Below are 27,197 nucleotides of genomic sequence, written 5' to 3'. Positions count from 1 at the left end.
TGCAAAGACTCCTTGCTTATATTTCCTACTTTCCCTATCGCCTACCTTCCCTTCCCCATCTCCCTAAAAATATCTAGGACTTTAATAAACTGGTTGGACCAACATTTGAACCGTTGCTTCTTAATCTCACGCCGGGTATATACACATATCAAAGAACCTTGCCTCCCTCCTACAAATTGGAGCGAGACAGTCATGCACATTAAATTCTGTCAGATGCTGCTCTACACAGAGACCTGAATTGTAATATATTAGTGGCTAAAAAATAAAATTTAAAGAAAACCACCATAAACAAGATACTGCCTTCTAACTTAGAATGTACTTCTAAACACGTATTACAAAAAGCGCTTCAACACCACGCAAGACAGATCTGCAAACATTATGAGGCAATTATGCACCTTACGTCATAGCAGCTGAGCTTGCTGTCTAATCGTAGAGCTATTCATGTTGAAAAAGACCTTCAAGATCATCTAGTCCAACCATCAATCTGAATTACCAAATTTCATCACTAAACCACGACCCTTAGCACTCACACATCACTCCGGAATACTTCCAAGGATGGAGGTTCCAGCACTTCCCCAGCCAGCCTGCTCCAATACTTAACCAACCTCTCAATGAATAAATTCTTTTTAATATTAAGTCTAAAACTTCTCTTTAGCAACTTCAAGCCACTGCCTCACATCCTATCACTTGTCACCTGAGGACACAAGACTGTCACCCACTCACCTTGCTGTAACCTCCTTTCAGGCAGCTGCAGTGAGTAATGATGTCTCCAATTTGCCTTTTCCTGTCTAAAGAGCCTCAGTTCACTCAGTCACTCCTTCCACAAGCTATGTTAATCTCTGCACACACCTAAGCAACATCCTTCTTGTAGCAAAGGGCCTAAACTTGAATTCAGCACTGAAGGTGTTGTCTCACCAACACAGTGTACAAAGGCAATACTCCAGTCCTGCTGGTCATACTATTTCTGTTGCAGGCCAGGATGCCATTGACCTTCTTGGCCACTTGGGCACACTGCCTGACCACGTTCAGACAGCTGTTGACCAACAGCCTCCAGGTGATTTTCTGCAGCACAACTTTCCATTCACTGTACTCTAAGCCTATACTGCTGCATGGGGTTGTTATGACCCAAGTGTAGGACTCAGCATTTAGCCTTGTTGAATGTCACGTGACTGGACTCAGATCATCAACCCAGCATATCTAGATCCATTTCCAAAAAGAGATCACACCTATCCAGATCTTTCTCCGAAGTCTTTACACCCTCATGCAGGCCAGCAGTCCCACCTAACTTTGTACTGTCTGTAGACATAGTGTGGGTACACTCAGTTCCCTCATCCATGCTGATTATAATGCTAAAAGACTAAATCTTGAGAAATGCCACAGGACCTGGCTTCCAGCTGGGCAGAACTCCATTCACCGTGACTCTAAGACCAACCATCCAACCAGCTCTTTGTACAGATATCAAAGCCATGAACAATCAGTTTCTCCAGGAAGAATACCGTGAGAAAGAGCATAAAATATTTTCCTAAAATCAAGGTAAACAACATCCACAGCCTTTCCCTCATCCAAGATGACTAAGCAGGTCACGTTGTTATAAAAGGAGGCATATTATGCCAAGACTTAGAGGTAACCATGCATAGCCATATCTGTGTACGGGAACAGTATCTTATTCAGAATAAACTACTACAAAATATTTACTCATTTTTACAAGGATCCCTTGTTAATATCCCTAAATGTGTCAGCTGGAAGTGAGGAATATAGTACTTCTGACCCCAGTGGAAAACAACAGGTAATTCTGAATAACCTGAGTTTCTCTTACATTTTCCATTTTCAAGAACTGTTGCTCACTTGCAAATCATAACACTGCTTAGGCCTCAAGAGCTTTCAAAAATCCTATCTGCAGAACTCCATTACACATATTTATTTTGGAGGACTTGTACTTAAAATCTAAAAAGCCCTCTGGAATTACTATAAAAAATTGGCTGTCGTACGCATAGCAGCTACCTTATTAAACAGGGACAGAAGTGTACTGTTCTTAAAGCAATCTTCTCAGCTTTCCCAGTTTACTAAGATAAAGCCCTTAAACAAGTGTCATGTTGATTTCTCAAAACACAGGAAATGTTCTGAAAAAGTACCTATTATCTTGATACTGCAAACTATATACTCTCAAATTCAGACAAAAGGCAAGATGACAAGAATTGCCTCTTCTCACACTCTGTATCACTCCATCACAATTCACCACAGAGTTATCTGTAACGCTGCCACTACCTGACAAGGGTAGAAATTATCAGATGCAGAATTTTGTGGCATTCCCAAACCTATTTAAAATTCAAGATAAATAAGGCAAGCTGGTAAAATTGTATGTACCTTTCCATAGCCACTACAAAACATCTGTTATTTAGGTCTTATGATAAAACTTCAAGTTTGCCCTTGCTTCCAAAAATGCCCCTTGCAGCCAACTTTCTATTCCAAGTCCTTCTTTCAAGTTAATGCTACCAAAATTAGGACCTGTGTTGCAGCACCCAGTTCACAGAAAACAGAATAATAGAAGGGCTGGGGGAGGTTGAGACTGCTTACACTAACTTCTGAGTTCATAGTATCATCATAGTATCATAGTCATGCGGGTTGGAAGGGACCTTAGAGATCATCGAGTCCAACCCCCGGGATTCGAGCCTCCTTGTAGCAGAGCAGTACTTCTACCACTTGCGCCACAGGGGGATTCGAACCCGGGCCCCACTGTTGCAAAGCGGCATAACTACCACTGCGCGGGGCACACAAGACCACTACCTATTACAGCCATTTAGATTCATACCTTCAAGATAATCTCAGCAGTGTTGCAAAACAGGGTAAGCTTTGTTATTTCGATTGAGCGTGTGCCTGTTCCCTTTACTTACACTTTAATTATATATCATATGGAATCAGAAATCATCCAAAGTATTTAGATCTGCCTTTTAAAGGGAAAAAAAAAACAAACAAAACAACCCAACATAAATAACATAAATTAAGATTTATTCCAGGGCCTGCAAGTAGTGATTCTATAGCTAACCATTAAAGAGACTTGCTAAATGACCTTGAGTAAATAATGTAAATAGTGCTTGTAAAGTAGTCTAAAAGTACACATGCTAAATGATTCACATTGCAACAACTTCAATCTTTAAAGCTTTTTCTTCCACATCGTTTTTCCCCAATCAAAAACTTCTGTGTTAAGCCTAATTTTAGAGCTTGTTGAAGTAGTCAGAGAGCAGGAAGAAAATCTGAGCTGTCATTACTTTCCTTCCAGCTTTTTTTTTCATAATTCCAACAAAGTTCTTCAGCTATTTCACTAACTTGTTTCGTTAAAACTCAAATGGGGGTAGGAGAGGGAGATGCATTCCACTTTTTAAGGTACTGGTTTTGATTTACAGACATTCATAAAATTCAAACCTTGGGTATCTGAGGAGCATTTCTGTGCACAAAGATCTACATTCACTATAAGTTCCACAAATCCTGCAGGCTTCACCCTGCAGAATGTGTTCAGCTTCTAAGTCCAGCCAATGGGGACCAGAGACAAGGGCTGCTGCACAGGGGCTGAGGGACCCATGTGACCCCAGTAAAGTCAAAAAGTTTTGTCTTCTTCAGTGGTAGAAAACAAGAACAGAAACTTCCAATATAAACACTGTTACTTGGCTTGAAACTAATGCACACACAAGCTACTAATATGCCAATAAAAACTACTAAGCAGGTTATTAAATTATTATTTGCATTTACACTTCAAAAGACTTACTTACATAATGTGTCTAACTTGGAAGCCTTTGAAGCATTTGCCTCTAGCACCTGTGCTCTCTACAGAGCCACCTAAGGCAATGAGCGCACTGGCTGCCTTGATTCATGTACAAGTTAGATGAAGTAGACATCCAGCTGAAAAAATTACTACTTAACATGTATAAACATGAAGGAAACCAATAAAGTCACTGAGGGTTGGCATTATGTTGATTTTCACACACTTTAGGAAGATGCTGGCTAAGAAGCCAAACTTAAGGTAATGTTTTGCAGAGACCGATGGACTGACTGTTTTCTAAGCAGAGAACAATATGTTAAATAGTTGTGATTTTTGTAACAAATCAAAAACCATGCTTCAATGTCTGCCATAATAAAAATACCACCCTCAGCACAAAAACAGTACTGTGTTCACTTTTCAGTGTTAGAAATTACAGGCAAAGTGAAGCTGTTATGTCACACACAGTAATTTCCCTTTCTGGAAGAAAAAAAAGAGTCTTTGACATTGGTTTACAAGAATAACTAATGCAGTGGTTCCAAGTATGTATTACCTTTGCGTGATCAATGCGAACAGAGAGCTCTTTGGACGCAAATCCACCAAAAATCAGGCTATGGATGGCTCCTATTCTTGCACATGCCAGCATGCAGCACACTGTCTGTGGAATCATGGGCATGTAGATGACCACTCGATCTCCTTTCTTCACACCATGTCTGACCATGACATCAGCTAACTTGGACACCTGTACTGACAAAACATTCACAAAACATTAAAAGCTCTTCATACAGTCAACAGACTCAGGACATTAAAGAGACAAGTCAGTAAGATACAGAAAGTTGATGAATGATGCAATCCTCAGTCCAACCAGAAGTAACAGGAACAGGAGTTTTGTTTACAACAGTTTTACATCAGTGATAAGACTAATAAATTGTCTGGGAAGTTCCTGGGGTATCAGAATGTATAAGTCTAAATTCAGAGAAAAGCAGCTGCTCTGTCTTACGGGGGAACTCTTGCTCAACAGTAACACTTTTTGCCTTAATAAGCCGCCATTCACTACAAAATACTACTGTAAACACTAGAAACTACGAGATTCTAATTTGTTTCACTGTCAGTGCAATGTGAATCTACTCATATAGGAACACCTCACACCTGACCTGTAATGCATTTTTCTTTCTGCATTCATTATACCACGCAGGTAAGGTTTTAAGTAAAGTTTAGGTCTAGTGGAAGACTCTTTCCATTGTGCAATGTAAGAGTGGGAGGAAAAGAAGGGAAAAACAGACTCCTAGGAGCAGCAAGGGGATATTGCCTCTAGAACAGAAAATACCCGCTTCCAAGCCTCTCAAGCAAAGATATTTTCAATTACGCAGCAAATAACGCAAGCAATGGGAATAGCCTGGGCAAATCTTGTAAAAGCAGGAGAGGAAGGAAGATTTTTCTTTATCAGGGATGCACAAGTCAGGAGAGCAGATCTGCCTTAAAACGTTTTGCTTTCATTTATATTATTCTCCAATTTTTAGTTTTCTCTATTTAAAGAGTTATTTTAATACAGTGTAACAATTTAAATCCTAGCAACACTGTTTCTTTCAGTGACTTCTAGGCATTAAGTGCTTTCTTTTATGGTCACATTCAGGAAAATGTGATGCAATTACATCCCTCAGTGAAGAGGGGCACAGCATTACCTCACTGCTTTTCAGTTCAGTGGGATCACACATCTCTGTGGCCTGAGATAGGAATATCCATGAGCTCCAGATGCATCTGAGCTGTGTTTACATTAAATACACTGCTCATCTACAATCAGACTCTGAGTATTTCTGCACCTCTGCCTGAGGATTTAAGAAAACAGAAACAGAGCAGACCCAAGTATGCATGCTCACATCAGAGGCACCCCTTTTTTATAAACACCATATAAATCCCTGCTGCTATTTTCAGACACAAGACAGAATATGTGTGTAAGGAAAAGTCGTCAGAACACCAAGTTGCAGACACACATAAATGCATGCAAATTCATTCATAATAGCCCCCTCATGTTAAATACATCTCATTATTGGAATAAATATCTTTAATTCTATATGTATTAATACCTGTCAATACACTAGAACAAACCAACAAGGCTTAGACATGCACACAGCTAGTATTTATAGCCATACCACTGGTATTTAGTTATTTCTAGACAAAGCAGAAAGGTTCAGCCTCTACTGTCATACCACCAACATCCACCTCTGACATTATGGGCCAAAATAATAAAATAGGAGGCATTACTTTCAGAGAAACTCTCATAAAATACCACCTCCACCTGCATCTTCTTGGAGACTTTGGGACATCATAAAACATGTTTACATTGCCCTCAGGATTGATGTGGAAAGCCTGAAACATTCAGGCAATCATTCTAAAACAGAAAATAAAGTGGGATTATGATCACTTCATAAAACTGTTAAAAGCCGTGAAACTTCACCGTTTGTTACACTATGTTGTCATTTATGGCTCACATAAAGAAAGCATATTTCATCACTCATGATTTTACAGTTGTTATTTCCCTACTAGCATGCTGCTTCTCGGCCTTTCTTCAAAGTTTAAGTTTGTACTATTGCCTTAATATATTCGACACTTCATTAAAATCACTTTTGACAAGTGATACGAGAGGAGACTGAAGCAGACTCTCAGATTTGAAGATCTGGACTTAAATTACACTTACATCAAATGCAAGCCCTAGTGAGCATGTTTTATTTTCATCCAGCCATCAAACAAATAGTATCTGTATTAGCAGTTCAGGTTTTGAGACACTGTGCTGTTCTGAAACAAACCAGCTGGCTGTCCCCAGTGGTTCAAAATGCAGTTTTGGTCTGCAGCAGAAGAATTCTGTTTAGAAGATACTAAAATGAAAATTTCACTCCAAATTTTTAAAAGAGGAATTCCAAACCTTACTGGGTTAAACAAGGCCTGGGTCTCAGCAGAGTACAGTCCGTTATCATAGGCTAAACACAAAAAGATTCTTCAAATGCTGAGAGCTTCTGAAACATCCCAAAGTGCATCTTCTGCTGTAAAAAGAGCCATGTCACATATGCATGCCTCTAACCCAAAGATAAAAAGCCTTCCTCTCCTCTTAAGTTCTCCAATCTCTTGCTCTTCCAAGGCTACTAAAATAGTCGTCAAGAAACAATTCCTCATGGGCTGTGAGCTGTGAGAGAAGTTCTGAGAGGCAACAACCTCCAACCAAAATCACCTGCCTCAACCCTGTGCTGCCTGCATGCCAGGACAGTCGTGGTGGCCACACATACCTCGATAATGGTGGATGAGAAGCTGGACATTAGCCAGCAGTATGAGCTTGCAGCCCAGAAGGCCATCTATATCCTAAGCTACATTAAAAAAGGGGCAGCCAGCAGGGAGAGGGAGCTGATTGTCCCCCTCTACTTAGCTCTTTTGAGGCCTCAACTGGAGTACTGTGCCCAAGGGCCCCAGCACAAGGAAGACATGGAGCTCTTGGAGCAGGTCCTTAGGAGGGCCACTGAGAGGATCAGAGGGCTGGAGAACTTCTCCTATGAGGAAAGGTTGAGGGAACTGGGCTTGTTTAGCTTAGAGAAGAGAAGGCTCCAGGGAGACCTCACTGCAGACTGTTTATGAGGGTGGATAGTGATAGGACAAAGGGAAATGGTTTTAAACTAAAACAGGGAGATTTAGGTTTGATATTAGAAGGAAGTTTTTCATTCAAGCACTGGAACAGCTTGCCTGAGAGGTCGTGGATGCCCCATCCCTGAAGGCATTCAAGGTGAGGCTGGATGTGGCTCTGGGTAGCCTGGTCAGGTGGTTGGCAACCCTGCCTGTGGAAGGGGGCTTGAAACTACACAATCTTTGAAGTCCTTTTCAACCCAGGCCTTTCTGTGATTCTATGAAAATACAGCTCTCCCAGGTTTCTGCATAGAAGCCTCTCGCTTAGTGTCTATCTCTCCTCAAATGACGTATAGAAGGGACTTATCGAGTAGCTTTAGTGGTACTCATACATTGGTCCACAATTAACAAGAAAAAAAAATATATAAGTTGGGATGACTTGTTTCTTTCTAATGCAGGCAAAGAGCTGCTGGGATTACAGCAAATTGAAGTAATTTCTCCTTCATTCATATATCACCACGTTCTTTGGATCAAGGGAAAGTTTTAGAGTCAAGCACAGATACTGTCCATTTTTCTTCCTGGTCTGGGAGACTGGCTGTGGAGCACGTGCCTCCTAGAAGGGAGGAGGACGAGGAGGAGATGGAGATTCTGTAATGCTTACCAACTCAGCATGGATTTTGTGTTGGATCAGAAGTGAAGACACAGCATCCACCCTACACAAGAGAGGAGTTCTAGACATTTTCCTCAGAAAGAATACTGAGGGACACAATAGTGCTCTGCAAAACTCCTACAGCACCTGAGTTCTCTTGCATGTCATTATTTGACCAGCATCCACACAGAGTGGGAGAGCAATCAAGCAGTGAGACAGATGAAAGGAAAGCACAGAGCTTTCTAAAGGCATCTACAAGTCAAGGATGGAAAGATTTGTGGAACAGACAGATTCAGACTGCTTTGAAGTGAGTCATGGGGCATTTGGTTCAAACTAAATCTATTCCAAAGTAAAACCAGCAAACCAGGAAATGTCAGGAGCCTCAGCAATCAATTCAGCATGGCTTTGCTTCATTCATCTGCCAATACTGCACCAAATTATACACTACTGCAGGCATCACCAATGTCGACATGATGCAGTATAGCTATCTTAAGTCAAGGAAGATCAAGTTCCTGCTACTTTTTCAGACTTCTAAGATGATTTGGAAGACTTTTGTGTGGAATGTGAAAAACCCAAGACACCACTCTTTCTAAATGTCTGATTAGTCTCATCCCCTCAGAATACTAATACTGGTATTTCTGAAGAGCTGCCTCTGTGACAGCACAGTTAAACCTTTCCAGGACATCCACCAAAGAATAACATTTGAAATTTGAATATGAAAAACAGCATTAAACAAAAAGACTAACACATAATACTGTCAAGATAATTTTGCTTTAACAATCAGGAAAAAAAGTTAGACTGTTGGTTTCAGTAGGATTTTCTATGTTCCAGTTTTGATCTTTAAGTACCTCTGAGAATTAATGTCTTGAAATGAAAGTAATCGATCATTTCTATAGGAAGAAGGCAAAGAAAGAACATGGAGTAAAGCATGGAGGATAAGAAAGACTGCTGGAAGCAATGCAATCTGGGTGATACTTCAGTCATATAGACAGGAGACGTAGAGCAAGACAGACACAGCTACAAACTGACAATGGCTAACACAGCGGTTTCAGAAAGAGATGCTTTTAGAGTGGGCAATTATAGAAAAAAAAAAACCATCCTACAAAATAAATTACATCCTAACCCAATGCTGATAACCCTGAAACCCTTCTCTCTCATCCATTCTTCTGTAAAATTTCAGTGTTGCCAGGGACTCAGCCTGGAGGGGAGAGAGGGTTGGTTTTCAGTAATCCTGTCAAGTTACTGCACTCAGGAATTATTTATTACAGAAACAAATTCAGCACGCTAACTGTGCATTGTTACTGAAAAGAATGACAAAGAGAAATCATACTGGTTCTGTGTAAAATATCTGTCAAGTGTCAACATCTGCAGACGTGGTACTCAAATTCTTGAGATGTTTTTCAGCAACGGAGGCCTCCTACAGAAAATAACTCAGTCATGCCAACAGAAAGGTTTGTTTCCACACACATAACAACCTATACCTTAACCCGAAAATGATAGCATTTCCCAACACAATCAGAAAGTTTATTTTTAAATGAACAGAAGTCATTGTTCCTTATTTCTTCTGGGTAACTAACACTATGGAGATTCAGCAGCGTTTCTAAAAGAATTCCTGTCTCCATTATCTTTTCCAGGCATCTCACTACTGTAATTAGAAAATATCCCAAGGCACACACAAAGCTTGAACTTTCATCCCCATTGCACTGGTATCAGTTCAAAATTGTAATCCTCATGTAGATCAATATCATGCACCAGCACAGGAAATGAGTCAAACAGGTACACTCTCAGAGATCATCACATCTCAAATTTTCCAATGTCCAACTCTCTGCATTTGCAGCATTCCATTCGTAACAGCATAAAATTAATACAACATAGTTGCATGCACTCAATAAAATTTCACTTTAACCACCTGTGACAGTGCCAAGGCATTCCAAGTGTAGCTGTACAGTGTATCAACAGATCTTGTCATTTACAACAACAAAGAACTGCTGAAATTCCCCTGTGACTCTTATCTTACAGCTCAGCCTTAAAAAAATAAATAAATAAATAAAGCATAAACTTTTCCACAGGTCAGACACTAAACAACCACAAACTTCCAAAATTTCTCTCCGTTATTTATAACTCAGTGGTGCTTGATTTCAATTGCAATAGCTGTGCAGGGAGTAAAAAGCATCGTGTAAAAACAATAGGCATCCTGTGAGCACATGGCTCACACCATCCTACCCTCCATAAGAACCTATATTATCCGCAACTAAGCACCTATTTTCTATTTTCATACTTACCATATGTTATGATCTTTGGACATACTGTCCAACTTGCTACAAAGTTCTCCATCTTCCAACCCTGTAACCCACAGATACAATACGTATTTTCTAGTTAATTAACCTATGAACTCCTCTTTTGTTTGCAAAAGCCAGAAATAATTCCACTGCTTCAAATGCTGATCTCCTGTACAGACGTTCTGAACAGGCAGCCTATCTGATAAGATATTCTCACTGAAATATCAGCTTAATGGCTAGACAGACTAGTAAAAATTCATTGGATGGGTACAGTTCAGACTACAGTCTGCACACAAATTTACACTGTCTGCCTATTTTAAATTGAGAAAGGAATTCAAGACAGAAAACATAAGACTTCTTTCCAGAGTATTGCTCTGTTCTTACGCATGGTCCACACCTACATCAACCTGTAATGAAACATGCAAAGCACTGAAAGTGTATTTCAACTCCATCATACAGCACTTATAGCTTGCTCTGAGCAGGCTAAAAGCACAGCAACCAGTGATGATGGAGAGATGTGAGACCCATAAGGTAAGTCACAGCCCATAGTGGTTTGGTGTGTCTCTTCCCAAAATCTCTCCTAGTCTGTACACCATCTACAACACAAAACACACCAGTAAATACATCTGCAATTTTCAGCCGACATCTTTGTGATGATGACCAGATGAACCAAGTTAAGTTTCACAATAACAGACCAGAAATCTGGGAGAGAAGTTAACAATCTCAAATCCTGCCTTTCGTAATAAGACTCCCTTTTTATTAAAGAGAGGGAAAGGAAGGAAGGGAGGGAAGGAAGGGAGGGAGGGAAGGGAGAGAGGGAACGGAGAGAGGGAAGGGAAGGGAAGGGAAGGGAAGGGAAGGGAAGGGATTCAAGAAAGAAAAGTTCCGAGTGTAACCAACCAGAAAAAAAGTATTTAACTGCAGAAAAAAAAGAGGAAGATCAAAACCTCTCAGATACACTATTATTTGATGCTTACAAATCAATACCAAGCACAGCAAAAGGAATAAACTAGAAAGACAGACCATTTACCTCCCTAATATCCACCTGCTGTGCTATATTTCCAGCCTATTTCCAGTAACAAGCATATTATCAAACGTACCTGTTCAAGGAGTTCCTTATAAGTTATTTTCTCTTTGGTATTTGTTACAGGACTGTCATAAATAATGGCAGTGTGGTCTCCTCGTCCATTCTCAACGTGACGATCAACAGCATTGTAACAGATATTCAGCTCTCCACCGACAAACCTAAAGAAGAAGTTGGGAGAATGTAACAAGCAACCTTCGCAGAACTGAGACAGGAGTGATTCTTGAATTAGAGATCAAAACTCCACCCTCAGTTCAGGAAGTCCTTTTTTTATTCCAGAATCACCCAATTTACTGAAAAAGATAAATAACCCCATTATTGAAATTAGTAAAAAAAAGTGAAGTATTTCTACCTTAACTGACTTAACAAGAATCTGCTAAATTTGATCTCGATTTAACTTCCTTTGCATCAATTGTTTTGATTTTTATAGCTAAGACTTCAGGGAACAAGACATACACTCATGTAAAACAGTCTGACATTATGAATATATCTTATTACTCTACTTTGTACTGGCATGCACATGTATCTTTATTTATGAAGAACTGGCTCAAGACACAGAACATTTTAATACAGACACTGGCAGTAACAGTTAAGCACACACACGTCTGTATTCAACTGAAACTGACCCCAACAGCCATAAAAACTTATAAATTTGTCTGATATCCCATATGCACTTGACATTACCATGGTCTGCATCAGTGACTTAAAAGCCGCTGTAAAGTAGCGTGAGTCACAGTCTCTTCAACAGCCAGACAATTAGAAAAACAAAATCTCTTTTAATTAAAAAAAAGTCACCTGCACAAACTCGGGTTTTACTTTTATTGCAATTTCACACAGAAAAAGGAAAGTCAAGTGTGCCACAATCCTCAAGAAAACACAGAAGGCACCATATGCTACAATGACTATTAGCAAAGATGACACAAAAGAAGTTACTCAAAACGATGCTCTCCTTTGTGTTTTTCTATCTATAGGTATCTATCTACAGCAAAAAGAAGAGAAACACAAAAAAAAATAATTGAGCTGAGAGTTTCCAAAAATGCTACGGGGATGCTCACTGTCATAGTACCTTGTAACATGAAAAATAAGAACAGATGGCCTAAAGTAACCCACTACTAATTAAAAGAGAGCATTTCCTACTTTCCTCCCCATATAGCACAGGACTGCTCTAAAGTAGGATATTTGATGTATTATTCATATATCTGTATGCACAGATGGCATAGATTTAGTCCCTGTTGTCAAAGAATGGCAATTATTAAGCTCGGGCCAGTTGGGATGTCAGGATGTAACTATCTTCTACAGTGACTCCTTTACAATGCCATTGATAAGGAGAAGTGGAAGACCAAGAAAGTAACAAACACCCTGCTGTGGTTTAACCTGGCAGGTGGCTGAGCACCACGCAGTCATTTGCTCACTCCTTCCCAGTGGGACAAAAAAAATAAGCAAAGTAGAACTCTTGAGATAAAACTCTTTACTAAGAAAAAGGAAAATAGTAATGACTATACATACATATATACATGAGAACATACATAACAATTAATGTAGAAGCAAATGCTCACCACTCCCCGACCAATGCCTTGAGCAGTGGAAGAGAGCCAGTTGAACTCCCACCCATTCCAAAACTCCTTCTGCATGATGTCACATGGTATGGAATATCCCTTTGGCCAGTTTAAGTCATCATTCCTAATTCTGTTCCACCCCAGCTCCTTTGGCCCTCACTGCAAAATGCCTTGGCTTTGTACAACACTGCTTAGCAGCAGCTGTAAACATCAGAGTGTTATCAATGGTTTTCTCCTAGAACCAAAACAAAGCATCGTACCAAATTCTCTGAAGAAAACCATTCTGTCCCACTAAGACAACCATAAAGCCCTTCCCATAAAAGAAGAACTAATGGACAATAAAAGACTCTCAGTTGCTTCAGGTAACACAAAGAAAACTCTGTGTTGCTGTTGTAACAGTTGTGGAGGATTCAGGTCATCCATGGATTTTTATAACAAATCACTGGAGGATAGCAGGAACAATTCTGTTCAAGAAACATTTAGATGTTACAGTAAGGGACATGGTTTAGTAGGGAAATACTGGTGGTAGGTGGACTGGATGATCCTGGAAGTTTTTTCCAGTCCTGGTGATTCCATCATTCTAATGGAACACATTTGATACACAACAGGTGGGTTACTGTGCCTAACTGCTTAAGAATGGTGAAAACATGAGGGAGTAGAAGAGCTCGGACTCTCAGAAAGGTCTCAGAAAGTTCAACATAGTTTTGTAACAACTGCTTGTGAAAAATGTGAGGCTGAGGGTTAAAAGTGACCCCACAGCATCCGGATGATGCAATGAGAGCTCTGCAAAGGGAGGGAGGAGCATGGGCTGCCATGGGTCCAGAAGGCAGCACTGCACAGCTGACCTGCTATGGCCACAGCCACAGCTCTTCTGCTGGTCACACAGGGTGCATTGCAGTGCCCCATTTTGCATGGCAAATAAACACTGCCTGGCCTTGAAAAGCTGCACTGTGCTGCTGCAAATTTTTTGTTCATTCAGTGATTTTCAAAGAGATGAACCTCTCTGAAGAACATCAATTTTCCTGAATAAGCTGTAGCAGGAAAGCAACGTCAGCATAGAAACAGGACACCGTCCTGAAAATAAGAGCACTGATTTGGAAAAGAATTCTAGAGCTAAAAATGCAATATTCCAATAGACTGCAGAAAGGTACGAGATGAATCTGCAGGATGGGTGCAAGAGCTACAAGTGAATTTTGCTATAACAAGCAGGGCTGTAAATTGCTAATCTGTTGCTAACCAGACATTTCTTTCAACACAGCACGCAAACTGAATTCCTGATCAAAAAATCACTCCTTTATGCTATATTCCTAATGCTGAGAAGTAACATTCAGCAAATGGAGTACAGGAAGAGTAAAACAGAGCACACAATATTGAGTTTATTACACAAAGGAGACTGGCTGCAGGCTCTTTCAAGAGCTCACCTTCTGCCCCGTTCTGCAGTAAAATGGCAGGGTTCTTCTGCCAGCACCACAGCAGGTTTTACAGGTGGCTGTAACAACACAACAGTTTGCTTCACAGTAACCTTTTTAACTTGGATGTGGCCAATATCTACCTATCTTTTTGATTATTCTTTCATCCTCTCTATCAGGAGTTTCTACGGGGCCAAGTGTCGGGTCCTGCATTTTGGTCACAACAACCCCAGGCAACCCTGCAGGTTTGGGGAGGAGTGGCTGGAAATCTACCTGATGGAGAGGGACCTTGATGGACAGTCAGCTGAATATGAGCCAGCAGTGTGCCCGGGTGGCCAAGAATGCCAATGGCATCCTGGCTTGTATCAGGAATGGTGTGGTGAACAGGACTAGGGAAATAATCCTGCCCCTGTACTTGGCACTGGTGAGGCCTCACCTCAAGTATTGTGTTCAGTTTTGGGCACCTCAGTACAGAAAAAACATGGAGGTGCTGGAGCAGGTCCAGAGAAGGGCAACAAGGCTTGTGAAGGGCTTGGAAAATATGCCCTATGATGAGAGGCTGAAGGAGCTGGGGCTGCTTAGTCTGGGGAAAAGGAGGCTGAGGGGAGATCTCACTGCTCTCCTTCAGTATCTGAAAGGTGCTTACAGCAAGAGTGGGGTTGGTCTCTTCTCACTGGTGACAGGATGAGGGGAAATGGCCTCAAGTTGCACCAGGGTAAGGTTAGGTTGGATATCAGGAAACACTTCTTTACAGAAAGGGTTGTTAAGCACTGGAATAGGCTCCGTGGGGAGGTGGCTGAGTCACCATCCCTGGATGTGTTTAAAACCCATTTGGATGTAGGGCTCAGAGACATGATTTAGCAGAGGGCTGTTAGGATAGTATGGTTGGGTTGCGGTTGGTCTTGATGACCTTGAAGGTCTTTTCCAACCTGAGCAACCCTATGATTCTATGACCCCTGAAAGCAGTACCCTTTGATAACACACACGATGAATAACTTTCCTCAAACAATACACGTGTGTAGCAATTTCAGCAGTTAACACCTTAGGGCACCGTGAGCCCCTGCAGAGCTGCCACACCACTCCAGAGCTTGGCACTCTGCTCCTCCCAGCTTCTGCTGCTGGGAGCACGCACCAACCCTCCTTTAACTACACTTCAACACGACTGCTGCTATGAACCCTTAAGGTTAATAGAAGGGGGCAAGAAAGCTCTGTTTGTGTCCTCCTACTCTGGGCAAGTCAGTTAGGTTTTCGGTAACAGGAATTCAATTACACAGGGCTTAATATCTGCCATAAGTGACCCAGGAATGATTTTTAATGTGTTCAGAATTAGTTTTCATCTGTCAATAGTAATGAAATAAACACAGTCTTGAAAAAGGCCGTAGATAATTATCACTTAACTCAAATTTTCGAAAGTTAAGTCTTCATTTCCAATAGTATCTGCTACCTTCAGAATCTAACAGCACTCACAGTGGCTCAGAAGCAATGATGGTTAAGAAAAACGCATGCTAAAGGTCCTGAACAAACCCAGAACAAGTGCAAATAGAAAAATCTACACTGTAATGACATTGCACTCTTGCACTTTTTGTACAAAAAGAAAGTTATGCTAAAACCCTGTGACCCCATGCAGGGCACCAGCATTTCTCCAGCCTGAGTTTCCAAGCATCACATGGATTTATTTTGAATTGTTTAGATAAAGGCAGAACAGACGCTGAATGAAGTGACAGACAAAACCTCTACAGCGCCAGATATGTTAAGATGACAGTATGTTAATCAATCTAGCCACACTTTAAAAAGTGTAAGCAACATTCAGATATTCATCTGGGTAATATTCAGAAGTTCAAAGGTGATTTTATGTTACGCTTATGTCTTAGAATCACAGAGAAACACAGCTTGTATAATTGCCCTCAGCCTGCCCTAGTCAGGGAAAACTGTTTCTACCATTCCTAACAAAAAAAAAACTGCTTTAACTTAACAGGATTCCACATGATCCCCAAATGATCTGCTCTAGTGTTTCACAGATTTTTTCTTCCCATTTGGAATCCCACTGACACAATCTTTCTGTTTGCAATAGGACAGTCTAAAGAAAGCACACCAGGGCATGCTCACATTTCTGTTATGCTCTTACAGAATTCAGAGAAACAGAATTGGGATTAGAAAGTGAAGTTTCAGCTGTGCTAGCCAACTTCTTCAAGTAAAATAAAAGGAACCAGCAAATATACAGTGTCTGTTTTGCTAAGTCTCAAACAGTTTTTCTCTGAAGCCTGGCCTCTTGTTCAGTTCTGCTATGTCCTATTTGTTTTCTTTTCAAAACATACTCTCAAAGAGGCTCTTTTATCTTCTTTCCCTCTAAAACACACTCCTGTCCTCAACGAGCCTATGTATCCCTTGTCCTGTGGAGCCCACAGGATGCTGGCAACCATCTGAGTCTTCAGAGGCAGAATACTCTGTGATCCCTTGCAGCCCAGAATCTCTTAACGTGAAGGAAGAAAGAAGGAAGAACACAGCACATTGTGCATTAGAATTACTTGAAGTTTTATTACCCACAACAGATCAACAGGTATCTGACACCCAAACAATAACTAGGGCCTGATGTTGACTCTTCAGAGACGTGCACTTGTAAATCCCTCAGGATCCCATTATGGCTGAGGTTGGCAGGGCCCTCTGTGTTCACCTGCTCCAAACTCTGCACCAGTACAGACACCTAGAGCAGCATGCCCGGGCCCATATGCACACAGCTTTGGAAGATCCCTAACAAGGAGAAGACTCCAAAGCTTCTTGGGCAGCCTGTGCAAGTGCACTGTCATCCACACAGCATAGAATTCTTCTCTGGTGCTCAAGGGGAAACTCTTATGTTCTGGTTTTCGCCCTGTCTTGGCAATGGGCACCACTGGAAAGAGTGTGACTCTCTACCCTTCAAGTACTTTGATGCACTGGTGAGATGATTTCAGTCTGTGGTTCTCTGCATCCACAGAGATAAAGAAGCCAGCGAGACAGAAGGTCAGCATACACAACTAGAAGATAAATCTGACTTCAGCCCATATAACTTATCCCAGGTATCTCTGTCATGAGAACAAATTACTCCCACCTAAGAAACCAAAATGCTTTAAAAAGTCTGAACCACATCAGTTCCAGCCAGCAGGTTTACCACAGCAAGCTACATCAGTTTGATGGGACCTAACAATAGAACTATGCTCACTAGCATTGCTAATATTCTTTAATTCTTAAAAAGTAACTGTTGCAACAACTTTTTTATTACTTTATTCAGATGTGCCAAGGAGCTTTAGTGGTTCTTCATTATGCAGACAGCCCTGTTTGCCCTTTCAGAATAGTGCCGTGGCCTGAAAAACCCAGGTCAGTGGACCATAGGTCTTCTTATCCATCCATTTTAAGACTCTTGACTGTTATGTAGTCCCGCTGACTTAAGGAGATTTATCCCAGCTGGGTGCTGCTTAACATTCAGCTTAAGAGATAGAAACAGTTTTCACTGGGAGAGCTGCTAACCAATAACCACAGCCACCAACGAGAACATAAGCTTCAACACTGCTGGCTCCGTGTCTCTTCATTTTGACAGGTTTTAGAGTGATTAATAGTTTTAATTATGCTTTGAGAAAGCTTGGTGTTTTCAATTAAAATCCAGTCAGAAAAACGTAAATACAAAAAAAAAAATAAAAGCAAAGAACATGGATGTGACCAAGATACCTCACTTTCCTTATCCTGTATGAGCTTCTCCCTGAGAGGAGATTGAAGTGCATGAGTTAAAACTTGCTGGAAAGGAGATGATGGAGGTTGTGACCAAATTTTAATGGGCAAGTTGCCTTTGAAGAAGTACTGAAAATACTCTCTCGCCCACACACCGGCATCACACACAAGTCTGTGTCAACCCCCCCACGCCCCCCGACTCCAACACACTCCTCCACTCCGATGTCAATAATTAAGCCGATGTAACAGTAACCTCCGCTGTGCTCTGCAGCCGTGACCCCCCGGCAGCTGGTTGCCTCGGGCAGTTGGTGCAGCCCCGTCCCCCCGCGGTCCCCGCCGTGCCCCGCACTCACCACGACTCGCTCCCCGGGCCGCGCCTTTCCAGTGCCCTGTCCCAGGGCTTGGACCACTGGATCAGCTCGGCGGCAGCTCCCCAAACTTTCTCGGGCTCCTCCACCGAGGACCTGAACACTTCCCCGTACCGTCCCAGAGCCGGGGAAGAGGCAGCGGCGCGGGCAGGCGGCCGGCCCCCCGCGCAGGGCCGCCCCAGCCACCGCCGGGCAGCGCCGCCGCGCACGGCCAGCACCGCCATCCTGCCCAGCAGCCCCATGGCGCGGCCTCACGGCACGGCTGAGCTCACTAACGATCCGAGCAGCCCCTGACCCGTGGCGGCTCCCCCGGAACCAGCGGGGCTGCCCAACGACGGCTCCGACGGCCCCCGGGCCGCAGCTGCCCCAGCCGAGCGGCCGCACTCGGGAGCGACGCGGAGCAATGCGGCCGGACCCCGCCGAGTGGGGGCGGGATGGTGGCTGGGTCTGCGCCCCGTGGGGCCGGGCCGGGCCTGGAGCCATATCTGGAGCGGCGGCTCTGCGGGGCTCGGCGATGGGCGAGGGTCCGCGCTGTCCGGGAGCGGAGCCCCGTGGGTGTCCAGAGGGAGGTGGAAGGAGAGGAACCCGGAATGTTCACCTTTTTACCTCACGCATCGGGCACTTCGGGTTCCTGGTCTCTTGAAGCAGTTGTTGGCCGTTGTTCCACATCTGAACATTTTTTTGTCTTAGTAAAGTTCTTCTGCAGAAAGCATTCGTAATTTAAAGATTTTTCTGCTCATCGTTATGTTTTGTTTTGTTTTCTTTCTTCCTTAAAAATGTTCTTCGTGGTTGCAGCAAGTCATCATTACAGCAAATACCATTTCCTAAACGGCATCCGCAAATGATAGGCAGAAACCACCACCGGGTTTTGCTTGAGTGAAGAGGAGCTCGGTATTCTGCACAGAACTGAAAAGAAACAGAAAAACAAATTATTTTTGACTTAATAACTCGTGCGACATAACACTCAAGTGTTTATTTGGCAATAGGCTTTTGCTTTGAGGAAGGCTGATTATGATGAAGTAGGTACACTGTATGGCACTTAAAACACACACCAGCTTCTCAGACACATTTTGTGGCTACTGCTGAGTTAGTGCAAAAGGAAGGCAAGAATGTATCACATTAGTGGTACAGCAGCGACTACACAGAGCTAGTCTGTATATTCACTACAGGCGTTTTAATACATGAAATCAGTTTCATTGCCTGCCTCAAAAAAGAAAAAAAAAAAAAAGCATGAAGGATTTGATTTACAGATTTACATAGTCACTCCACATTTATTAGGTCATCTCCATGTTCAAGAACATGAAGGCTGATTGCTCCTTTTATTTCTGGGGCAGATATAAGGAGCTCACCATGTTCCTATGGCCTACTGAGCCAGTTTTCCATGCCCAATGATGAGGATGGCCTGTCCCATGCTGCATGCAGCACAGTGCCACTTGCTCCTTCCCCACATGACTGCATTAACGCAGACCCAAGCAGCACATTAGCATTCAAGCCTCACTTATAACAAATTTAAACCCCCTAAAGCCTAAATCACCTGAAGGACTAAGCAGAAAAATGGTGAACATTTCCCTACTGCCAGGGAGAGGCTACAGCCTGCCAACAAAGCAAGAACATCAAAAATCCATTTCTGGTTTAGAGATTACTTTTGAGAACATTGCTTTCTTATACATTTTGACCATGGTGACAGGGCAATTGCTGTCAATAGAGTCCACAAGCACAAATTAAAGGATAAATGAAAGAGAGAAGCTTATGGGGATTGTAAACACTGTGACCTCCTGACAACCCTGGAATCAGATGTGTCTGCTGAGTGCCTGGCAGCATGGCATGTGTTGTACAAATGAGCACTTACTTTGTGGTAACACACAATTGCTCTCAGTGTTTAAAAACAGACTCCCAGAGGTTTGCCTTGTATTTCCTACCTGTGAGATGCCCAGCCTCATTGTGAATGAAAATTCTGACTGAAAATAACCAATCTGACTGAAAACTGACATGGGAATGTGGAAATATGCTTTTAGTTGGTTGGATTTTTGTTTGTTTTTCTGTGTGGAAGACCAGCCTTAGTCCCATCAGTGCCCACGATCCTACTGGTGGGCCAAGCCGCACACAATGACTGCCTACCTGTGGCAATCAGCCTGGGCCTTATGATTGCCTCAGCACAGTTTGCAAAGTTTGCTCCCCCAAACCAAACTATTAAAGGTGTATATTACATCCGTCCTCAAGGAGTAACCCTTCTAATTAATCATTCTATATGCTTTGCTCTTCATATCACCAACACTTCCATGTTCCACTGCTTTGAAGGAGGCCTATAGCAATTGGATGCAGCCATCAATGTGATCATGACAGAAAACTGATGTTGGAACATGTTCCTTTTTATTACTGCAAATGAAACTGTCAAGGCCAAAGACTAACTGAAATATTCAATTATCTGTGTTCAGTAACATGTTAGTTGTAGGCACTAACACTAAAAGAAGCATCCTGGCATTTAAATACCTATGAGTAGTTACAGGCAGTGCCTAGTATTTCTTGTGGTATTGAAAGGCAATACAGTGTTTCCACTCAGCCCATTATATACATTTAACATCAAAGTATAAGCTTTCAGCAAAGGAATTAACATTGAAACAGTAAGTGCTCTGCTATTCATTTTGCGTATGTGTCCTTCTGGAAATGATACACCAGAGATGCAGAGGAGACAAATGAATTTAATCAGAACATGAAGTACATTAAATTCCTATTTTAGGTAACATTCTAATATCTGTTTCCTAGAGGGATGTTTGCAATGAGTATCTGTGGAATATACTTCATTAATTAAACTACTCACAGCTCATACAGATATCTAAGGGATAGAAGGGATTGCTTGCTCTCCCAGTTGCACGCTAGTAATTTAAGGTTCACTTACAAATGCCATTATAGCAGATTTCTGAACTGTTGAATTTTCCCTCTCTAAGGAGTTTTTTTCTTATTTTCTTTTTTTTTTCTTTATTTTTGCAAAAAACTGACACTCTGAGACTCACACTCCACAAAGAATTTTGAAGTAAAGCCTAGTGATGTGTGTAGCAATTACCCTCATAGCTGCACTGCACTGTAAAACATATGCTTGTTTCTAGGTGCAGGTGTAGCAAACAAACTACGAAGCTTGGGCTGTATATTTCTGCCTCTTCAAAATAATCTATCTGAAGCCTGCTTGTAAAAGCAAATTTTCTACAATGGTATCCTTTAAAGCAAGGCATCCATGTTTGAAGATAGATGTATATTGAAAAAAAAGATTAGCTGAAGAGTATTATAACTTTTGTCTCTTGTGTATGAAATGTTCTGGCCATTCTCATAAACCAGACCTTGCTAATTCAGACTGTAGTTGGAGAGTCCACTAGGAAGCAGGAATCAGAACTGTAGATAAAGATTTATGATATACATTTACTCGCTTTGTTATGGTTCTATACCATATATCAGGCTGCATCTCTCCCAAAGGACTGCCAGTCTTATGTGAATAAATTTCAGAGTCCCACATACAATTAATGTTTGACAAGTAGAGATAGTGACAGTTTTCTATACTATGTGTTGGTCAACAGAGCTAACTTCAAGTCAAAGTAAACTTTTCCATTTTCCTGGAAGGTGATGAAAGTAGTACATTTTAGGCACAGAAGAACATATAAAGTTATTCTTCCAGTTTTCTATCTATCTTAAGCAAAGAACAGCTTTACTCGAAATGCACTAAAAATCTTGTACAGAATTCAATATAATAAAAGGATTGCTTGAAAAAATACCTATTTGGACAGAACTCTTCAAGCAGACATTGGCTAATGTTAGTTAATACAAAAGAGGCCATGGCTTTTTCTGCAATCATAAGATGTGCCCGAAGAGGAAGAAATAAAATCACAATGGCCTGCAGAAAAGCCAGTACTCACCACTCTTCTTTGTTTGATTGCTGCTTTCTAGCCTAAAGTTACTTTTGTGTCAGGGGTCTTTGGTTTGCTTAGTTTCTGCAGCACTCAGAACACTGACACGGTGCTGGAATCAGCATCTACATCAGCATGTCCACAGTGGAGCACCTGTCAGCTCACTGAGTGCTGGAGTTTCATGTCCTTCTGTTTATTTCTCTCTTCCATAAAGGAGCACAAGAAGCGTGCTGGGAAACAGAGGATGAGAACTTATAAAAATGCTAAAATGTCTGTATCCTCAGGGAGAAGCCTCTTTTCACAGGTTTGTGGGAAGCACTGAAATGAAAGCCTGTGACTCAGTCCAGGTGAGAATGAGGCACGACATGTCTTAAAGATCCTCTGGGATGAAAATGCAATTTTAGTATCAATTATTACTGATGTTATCACTTGATTTCTCCCCGGGGAGGTTTCACAGCTCAGGAGGACCTGTATTTCATCCATAGTTTTCTAGGTTTAAGTTCAGTCATATGCTTAGCTTTATTCGTGTGAGCAATCTTACTCACAGGAGACCTTACTTAATCTGAGTCACTATGTTCAGGCAGCTTCGATAAAACTCTTCTTGGCAATAAACTTTTATATCTTAGGTTCTAAGGAGACTTCAAACATGAGAGAAGAAAAAACAGAGATTACGGGGATCATCTTAAAAACAAACAAACAAACAACATGAAAACATACACACTAAAAACAAAACAAAACAAAACAAAAAAGTTACAAATCAAACTCATGAAAGCAAAGCAATTTCCTGCAAAAGCAAAATTATTCATGATATTCTCAGTCTTTTAGGTACGCTTGAGGAAAAGAACCCATGGCAGATTTTACAGAGGACAGGTAGAATTTGAGCTTCTGCTCTTGTGGATTTAACTGAGAAGCTGATGATGTAATTTTATAAAGGTTGGCATTGAACTTTGATTTTTATGTAATCCATGTCCCTGAGCTTTCCAGGTTCGTGAAATTGCAGATTATTGATTGTCTCTACATGACTAAAATCTGCTCTTTTATCCAAATGCACTCTCGTTTCTTTGATGTGCCTCTACCACTATTTTCCAGATCACTGCATTAGAGCCATCACAAGCAAAATCTCAGTTATTAAAAACTATTTACCATTCATTATATGTTGTTTGGAGGGGAAAAAAAGGCCTCAGGTACCTGCACTCTTGTTGATATTAATTCTAAACATAATTAACCACGAATTTTGCGACCATATTTTACTGAGAAATTTTTTGTTTTCACAGAACTAATAAAGAGTCCGTTAGCCCTCAGTCTAAATGTTAATGTCATGGGTGGCATACAAATAAAGGCATTTAAAAATCACCTTTACTGTCAATATATCTTTTCAGCACATTCTCCATACTTCTCAAACTGAGAATTGAGCACAAGAAGTTCACTGCTACTGAAGAAACTACACGCTTAAATTTGCATCTATTCTAAGTGGTGCTTTCAGCCTTCCTTGCCTAAAATTAAACAGGAAAGCTCTTTTTCCCCAGAATATCCTGACTTAGTGGGGCCTGAGGTACAGGTATTCAGTATCCTTTCTTGGAGGGTTTTTGGGGAGCAGGGCTCAGAGTGGATTGTTTGTAGATTAAGATGGGAAAAGGAAAAAAATAAAAGACATATTTTGAACACATAACCTCAAGTCTAGTCCTCAACTGCTTGCACACTCGGTGTGTGTGTTTCTCTGGAATGCCCTGGGCACACAGGGAAGGCAGAGCTGTGTTGCTGGCTGGGCTGAAGGCTCTTGAGAGGCAGGCTGATAGGAGTAAGGAGCTACTGCTTTCATAATCCTTATTCCACAACATAAGCTGTATTCAGTGCATGACAAGAAAAGCTACTGTTCAAACACTGTGGCCATGTGCTCTTTTGGTTCATCTGCAGAAGCAAACCAGAAGCGGTCAGCTATATTGACTGAGTGCAAAGTCAATAATATATTTCATTAAAACTGTCATTTATTAATGAGTGCTATCTTTTTAACGTCAGTTCAGCCACAGACATACAGCAAACAATTTTGTGAATGTCCTGAGTGATCTCGGTCTTGAGCAGCTCAGGCTGGTGGGGAATGGATGAAATTTCACAGCAACTTTGGGAAGCAATAGAAGCAGTCACTCAGATTGCCCCAAATAGTAATAAACTCTGGAAATAACTTTTTCTAAAGCTCATACTGAAATGTCACAGAATTCTGTGAGAGTCTAAATAAGGAAAATAGGTGTGAATTCAGGCTCTAGATTCATGACAGCAGAATAACTCATACTGGTAAGCCAGTAGCAAAACCATAGGCCCAAATGCATTCCGCTACACCTTCAAGTAGCTTCACTATCTTCCAGTGCTGAGCTAGACTGTCACTCACAATTTCACCCATGGAAATACAATTCCAGAAATGCTCAGGGTACAAATTTAGACTTAACAAAGCCAGAGGCCAAAAGTCAAAGATGATTACGGAGCTTAGGCAGCATGCCAGCCTTCAAGACACTGTGTTGTTGGTTTGTATTATTATTATTCAGTCTCTATAGCTTTCTATGCTAGTCTAACAGAAATCTAGCAAATTCATGAACGCTTACACCTACTTTCCTTACTTAAGGAGATGCACAAGGCAAAAGGTGAAAAAAAAGGCCATCAGCTAAGATGTTTATGTAAGCTCTCTGGGTCTGAAAAAAGGCAGGAAAACCAATTTCTTTCTTTGCCAAATCAGTATTTAAAAAAAGAAGTGGACATTGAAACTTGGTCATTTGCCTTCTCCCCAGTGTTTTACTCTCCAATCACCATGAAGTTTAATCAAAGCATCTATACAGTTCTGTTTTTTTTTTTCAGGGTTAAACCAAGGAATTTCAACCTGCCCTCTGAAGGCTCAAATATTTAATTTTTAAGGAAACTGGTGATTGACGTAAATACGTGCTTTAAAGTCTGCACAATTTGGAGTCTTCGGGAATTTAATTATCAGTAAAAACTTCAGGTGAATTACACTCAGTATTTCTGCTCACTGGAAAAGCTGGATTACTTATAAACCTGAAGGACATTCAGTTGGTCTTGCTCAATTATCCAGTGTATGTATTTGAAATTATATCTACAATTTGTAGCTTAACTGTGTAACGTAATAATAAAGCTTCCCAGACACTTTGAAGGTCTGTATCTCTAGGGGACTCTTCTTAAGCCATATAGTAGTTTTCTCAGCTTTTGTGAAATGAATATGAATTGTGAGGTTTTGTGAATGTGCAGTATTTAGATGTGCATTATGGCAAACAGCTTCAGCATCTAATGTGAGGTAGGAAATGTGTTAAGAATTTTAGAGCCAAGTCTTAAGGGCTATATCAAAACAGATCACTCTTCCAGCTGTCAAACCCCAAAGAGCACACTTATGTTTCTGTGCCTGTGTATCAAAGGTCTCTACAAATGAGAGTCCAGTGATTGACTTCTTGACCTCTGGGAATCAGGCCAGCAAAACCAATGTCCGTGCCTTACACTTTGAGCTGTGAGTAAAAGTTTTCTTATTTCTTTTTCTTTCTTTTATTTGATATGTGTGGTTTTGTTAACAGCTGAAAATCATTTTCAGATGCAGCTAATTCCTTTAATGACATTTTCATATGTCTCTTTTCTTGCAAAGAGCCACACTATAGAGGAACCCTACTGTATTTGATAAAAAACAATCAAAAAACCATCCTGCCTTGTAACAACTGGAAAAACCAGATTGCATCTTCTATCAAATTGAATTCCCCAAAAGTTGACTGATTTTCTTCACAGATTTAATGAACAATTAAATCATGAGATTCTTTTTTTACAAGTAACAGTTTTTGCTCAGTTGTTTTTTTGTTTTTTTTTCACTGCTCTTGATCTGCTATTAATTGTCTTCATTCCTTTTCATTTAAGTACAGGTACATCTGGAAAGCCAAAGATAAAAATCTGTCTCCTCTCGTTCCGTCACTGACACAGAAATGACTGTAGAAAAACCATCAATAGATAATAGAAAGGTTTGCCAATTTCTGCAAACTGACTGCACCATAATCAAATATCAGAAGATTCAGTGTTAATACCCATATGAACAATCAGGACTCCATGAGCTACACAATCCCTGACCAACCCAAGCTACCTTTTAAATTACGAGAAAGAGTTTATTACAAAGAAGATGAAAATATTACGGATATTTTCTGAGTCTAATTTGATCAGTTCATCATTTCCATGTGAAAGCCAGAAAAAATGATCTTCCTTCCTTCCAAAGGTAACAGCATGCATGTATCTTTCAACTTTCATTGGACAATAAGAGGGTGGTTTCACTACCTAGTTGGTTTCACCCTTACTAGGCTTTACCTGTCCTGAAGGTCCACAGATCTGGGAATCCACAGGTATAGGAAATCATTCCAGTCATACACACTTCATTACATTTTAGTAATAAAACTGTCTGGATGAACGAAAAGGACAGTGAAATACGTGAATGAATGTAAAGAACTAAATCCATATTTTAGAAAGAATAATCAGAGAAACAGCTACTTCTTCATAAACTTTGTCCAATGATTTGTGACATTAACAGACTTACATTCCTAGCAGCTCTGAACATCAGGAGAGACTCACAGTCTTTAGATGAACCAACAGATTTATTGCCAACCATCAAATCAAGGATTTGATAGGGCAAAGATCGATCGCCTCTGATTTCTCAGTACCTGTAAAACCAGTTCAAGCAACAGGCCTAAACTAAGCAGCTGAAAAGCAATACCTTCAGCCCTGCTCCCCATTATAAAGGCTCACAGTAATTCTATCCTAATTCCAGCAATGATCATTTGAAAACAAAATCCTTTCTCTTTATATGCTGAATATTTCTGCATTCATTTTCAAAGCTTTTAGAATCATTTACCCGAAGTTTACCTTCAGATCTATGAAT

At 41.0% G+C, this 27,197-nt stretch overlaps 1 protein-coding gene across 3 annotated transcripts in view; it reads right to left on the bottom strand.

Moving 5' to 3' along the window:
• The window catches only part of ACSS3 (acyl-CoA synthetase short chain family member 3), a 79,807-nt gene extending 60,993 nt beyond the window's left edge, over positions 1–18,814 (bottom strand). The window contains exons 1-3 of one of the 3 annotated variants that reach the window (XM_015857411.2): positions 18,387–18,814; positions 11,386–11,530; positions 4,305–4,493 (exon numbers count right to left, since the gene is read on the bottom strand). In XM_015857411.2, coding sequence (XP_015712897.1) covers positions 4,305–4,493; positions 11,386–11,530; positions 18,387–18,643 — 591 coding nt within the window. In that variant the 5' untranslated portion in view covers positions 18,644–18,814. The remainder of the gene's footprint in view (positions 1–4,304; positions 4,494–11,385; positions 11,531–18,386) is intronic. The other 2 variants (XM_015857410.2, XM_015857416.2) reach the window with 2 other exon arrangements.
• Positions 18,815–27,197: the final 8,383 nt, after the last annotated feature.

The sequence above is a fragment of the Coturnix japonica genome, chromosome 1, assembly GCF_001577835.2.
Source record: "Coturnix japonica isolate 7356 chromosome 1, Coturnix japonica 2.1, whole genome shotgun sequence".
Lineage (NCBI taxonomy): Eukaryota > Metazoa > Chordata > Aves > Galliformes > Phasianidae > Coturnix > Coturnix japonica.
The sequence above is the reverse complement of the archived record's forward strand: the minus strand, read 5'-3'. Positions and strand labels throughout refer to the sequence as shown.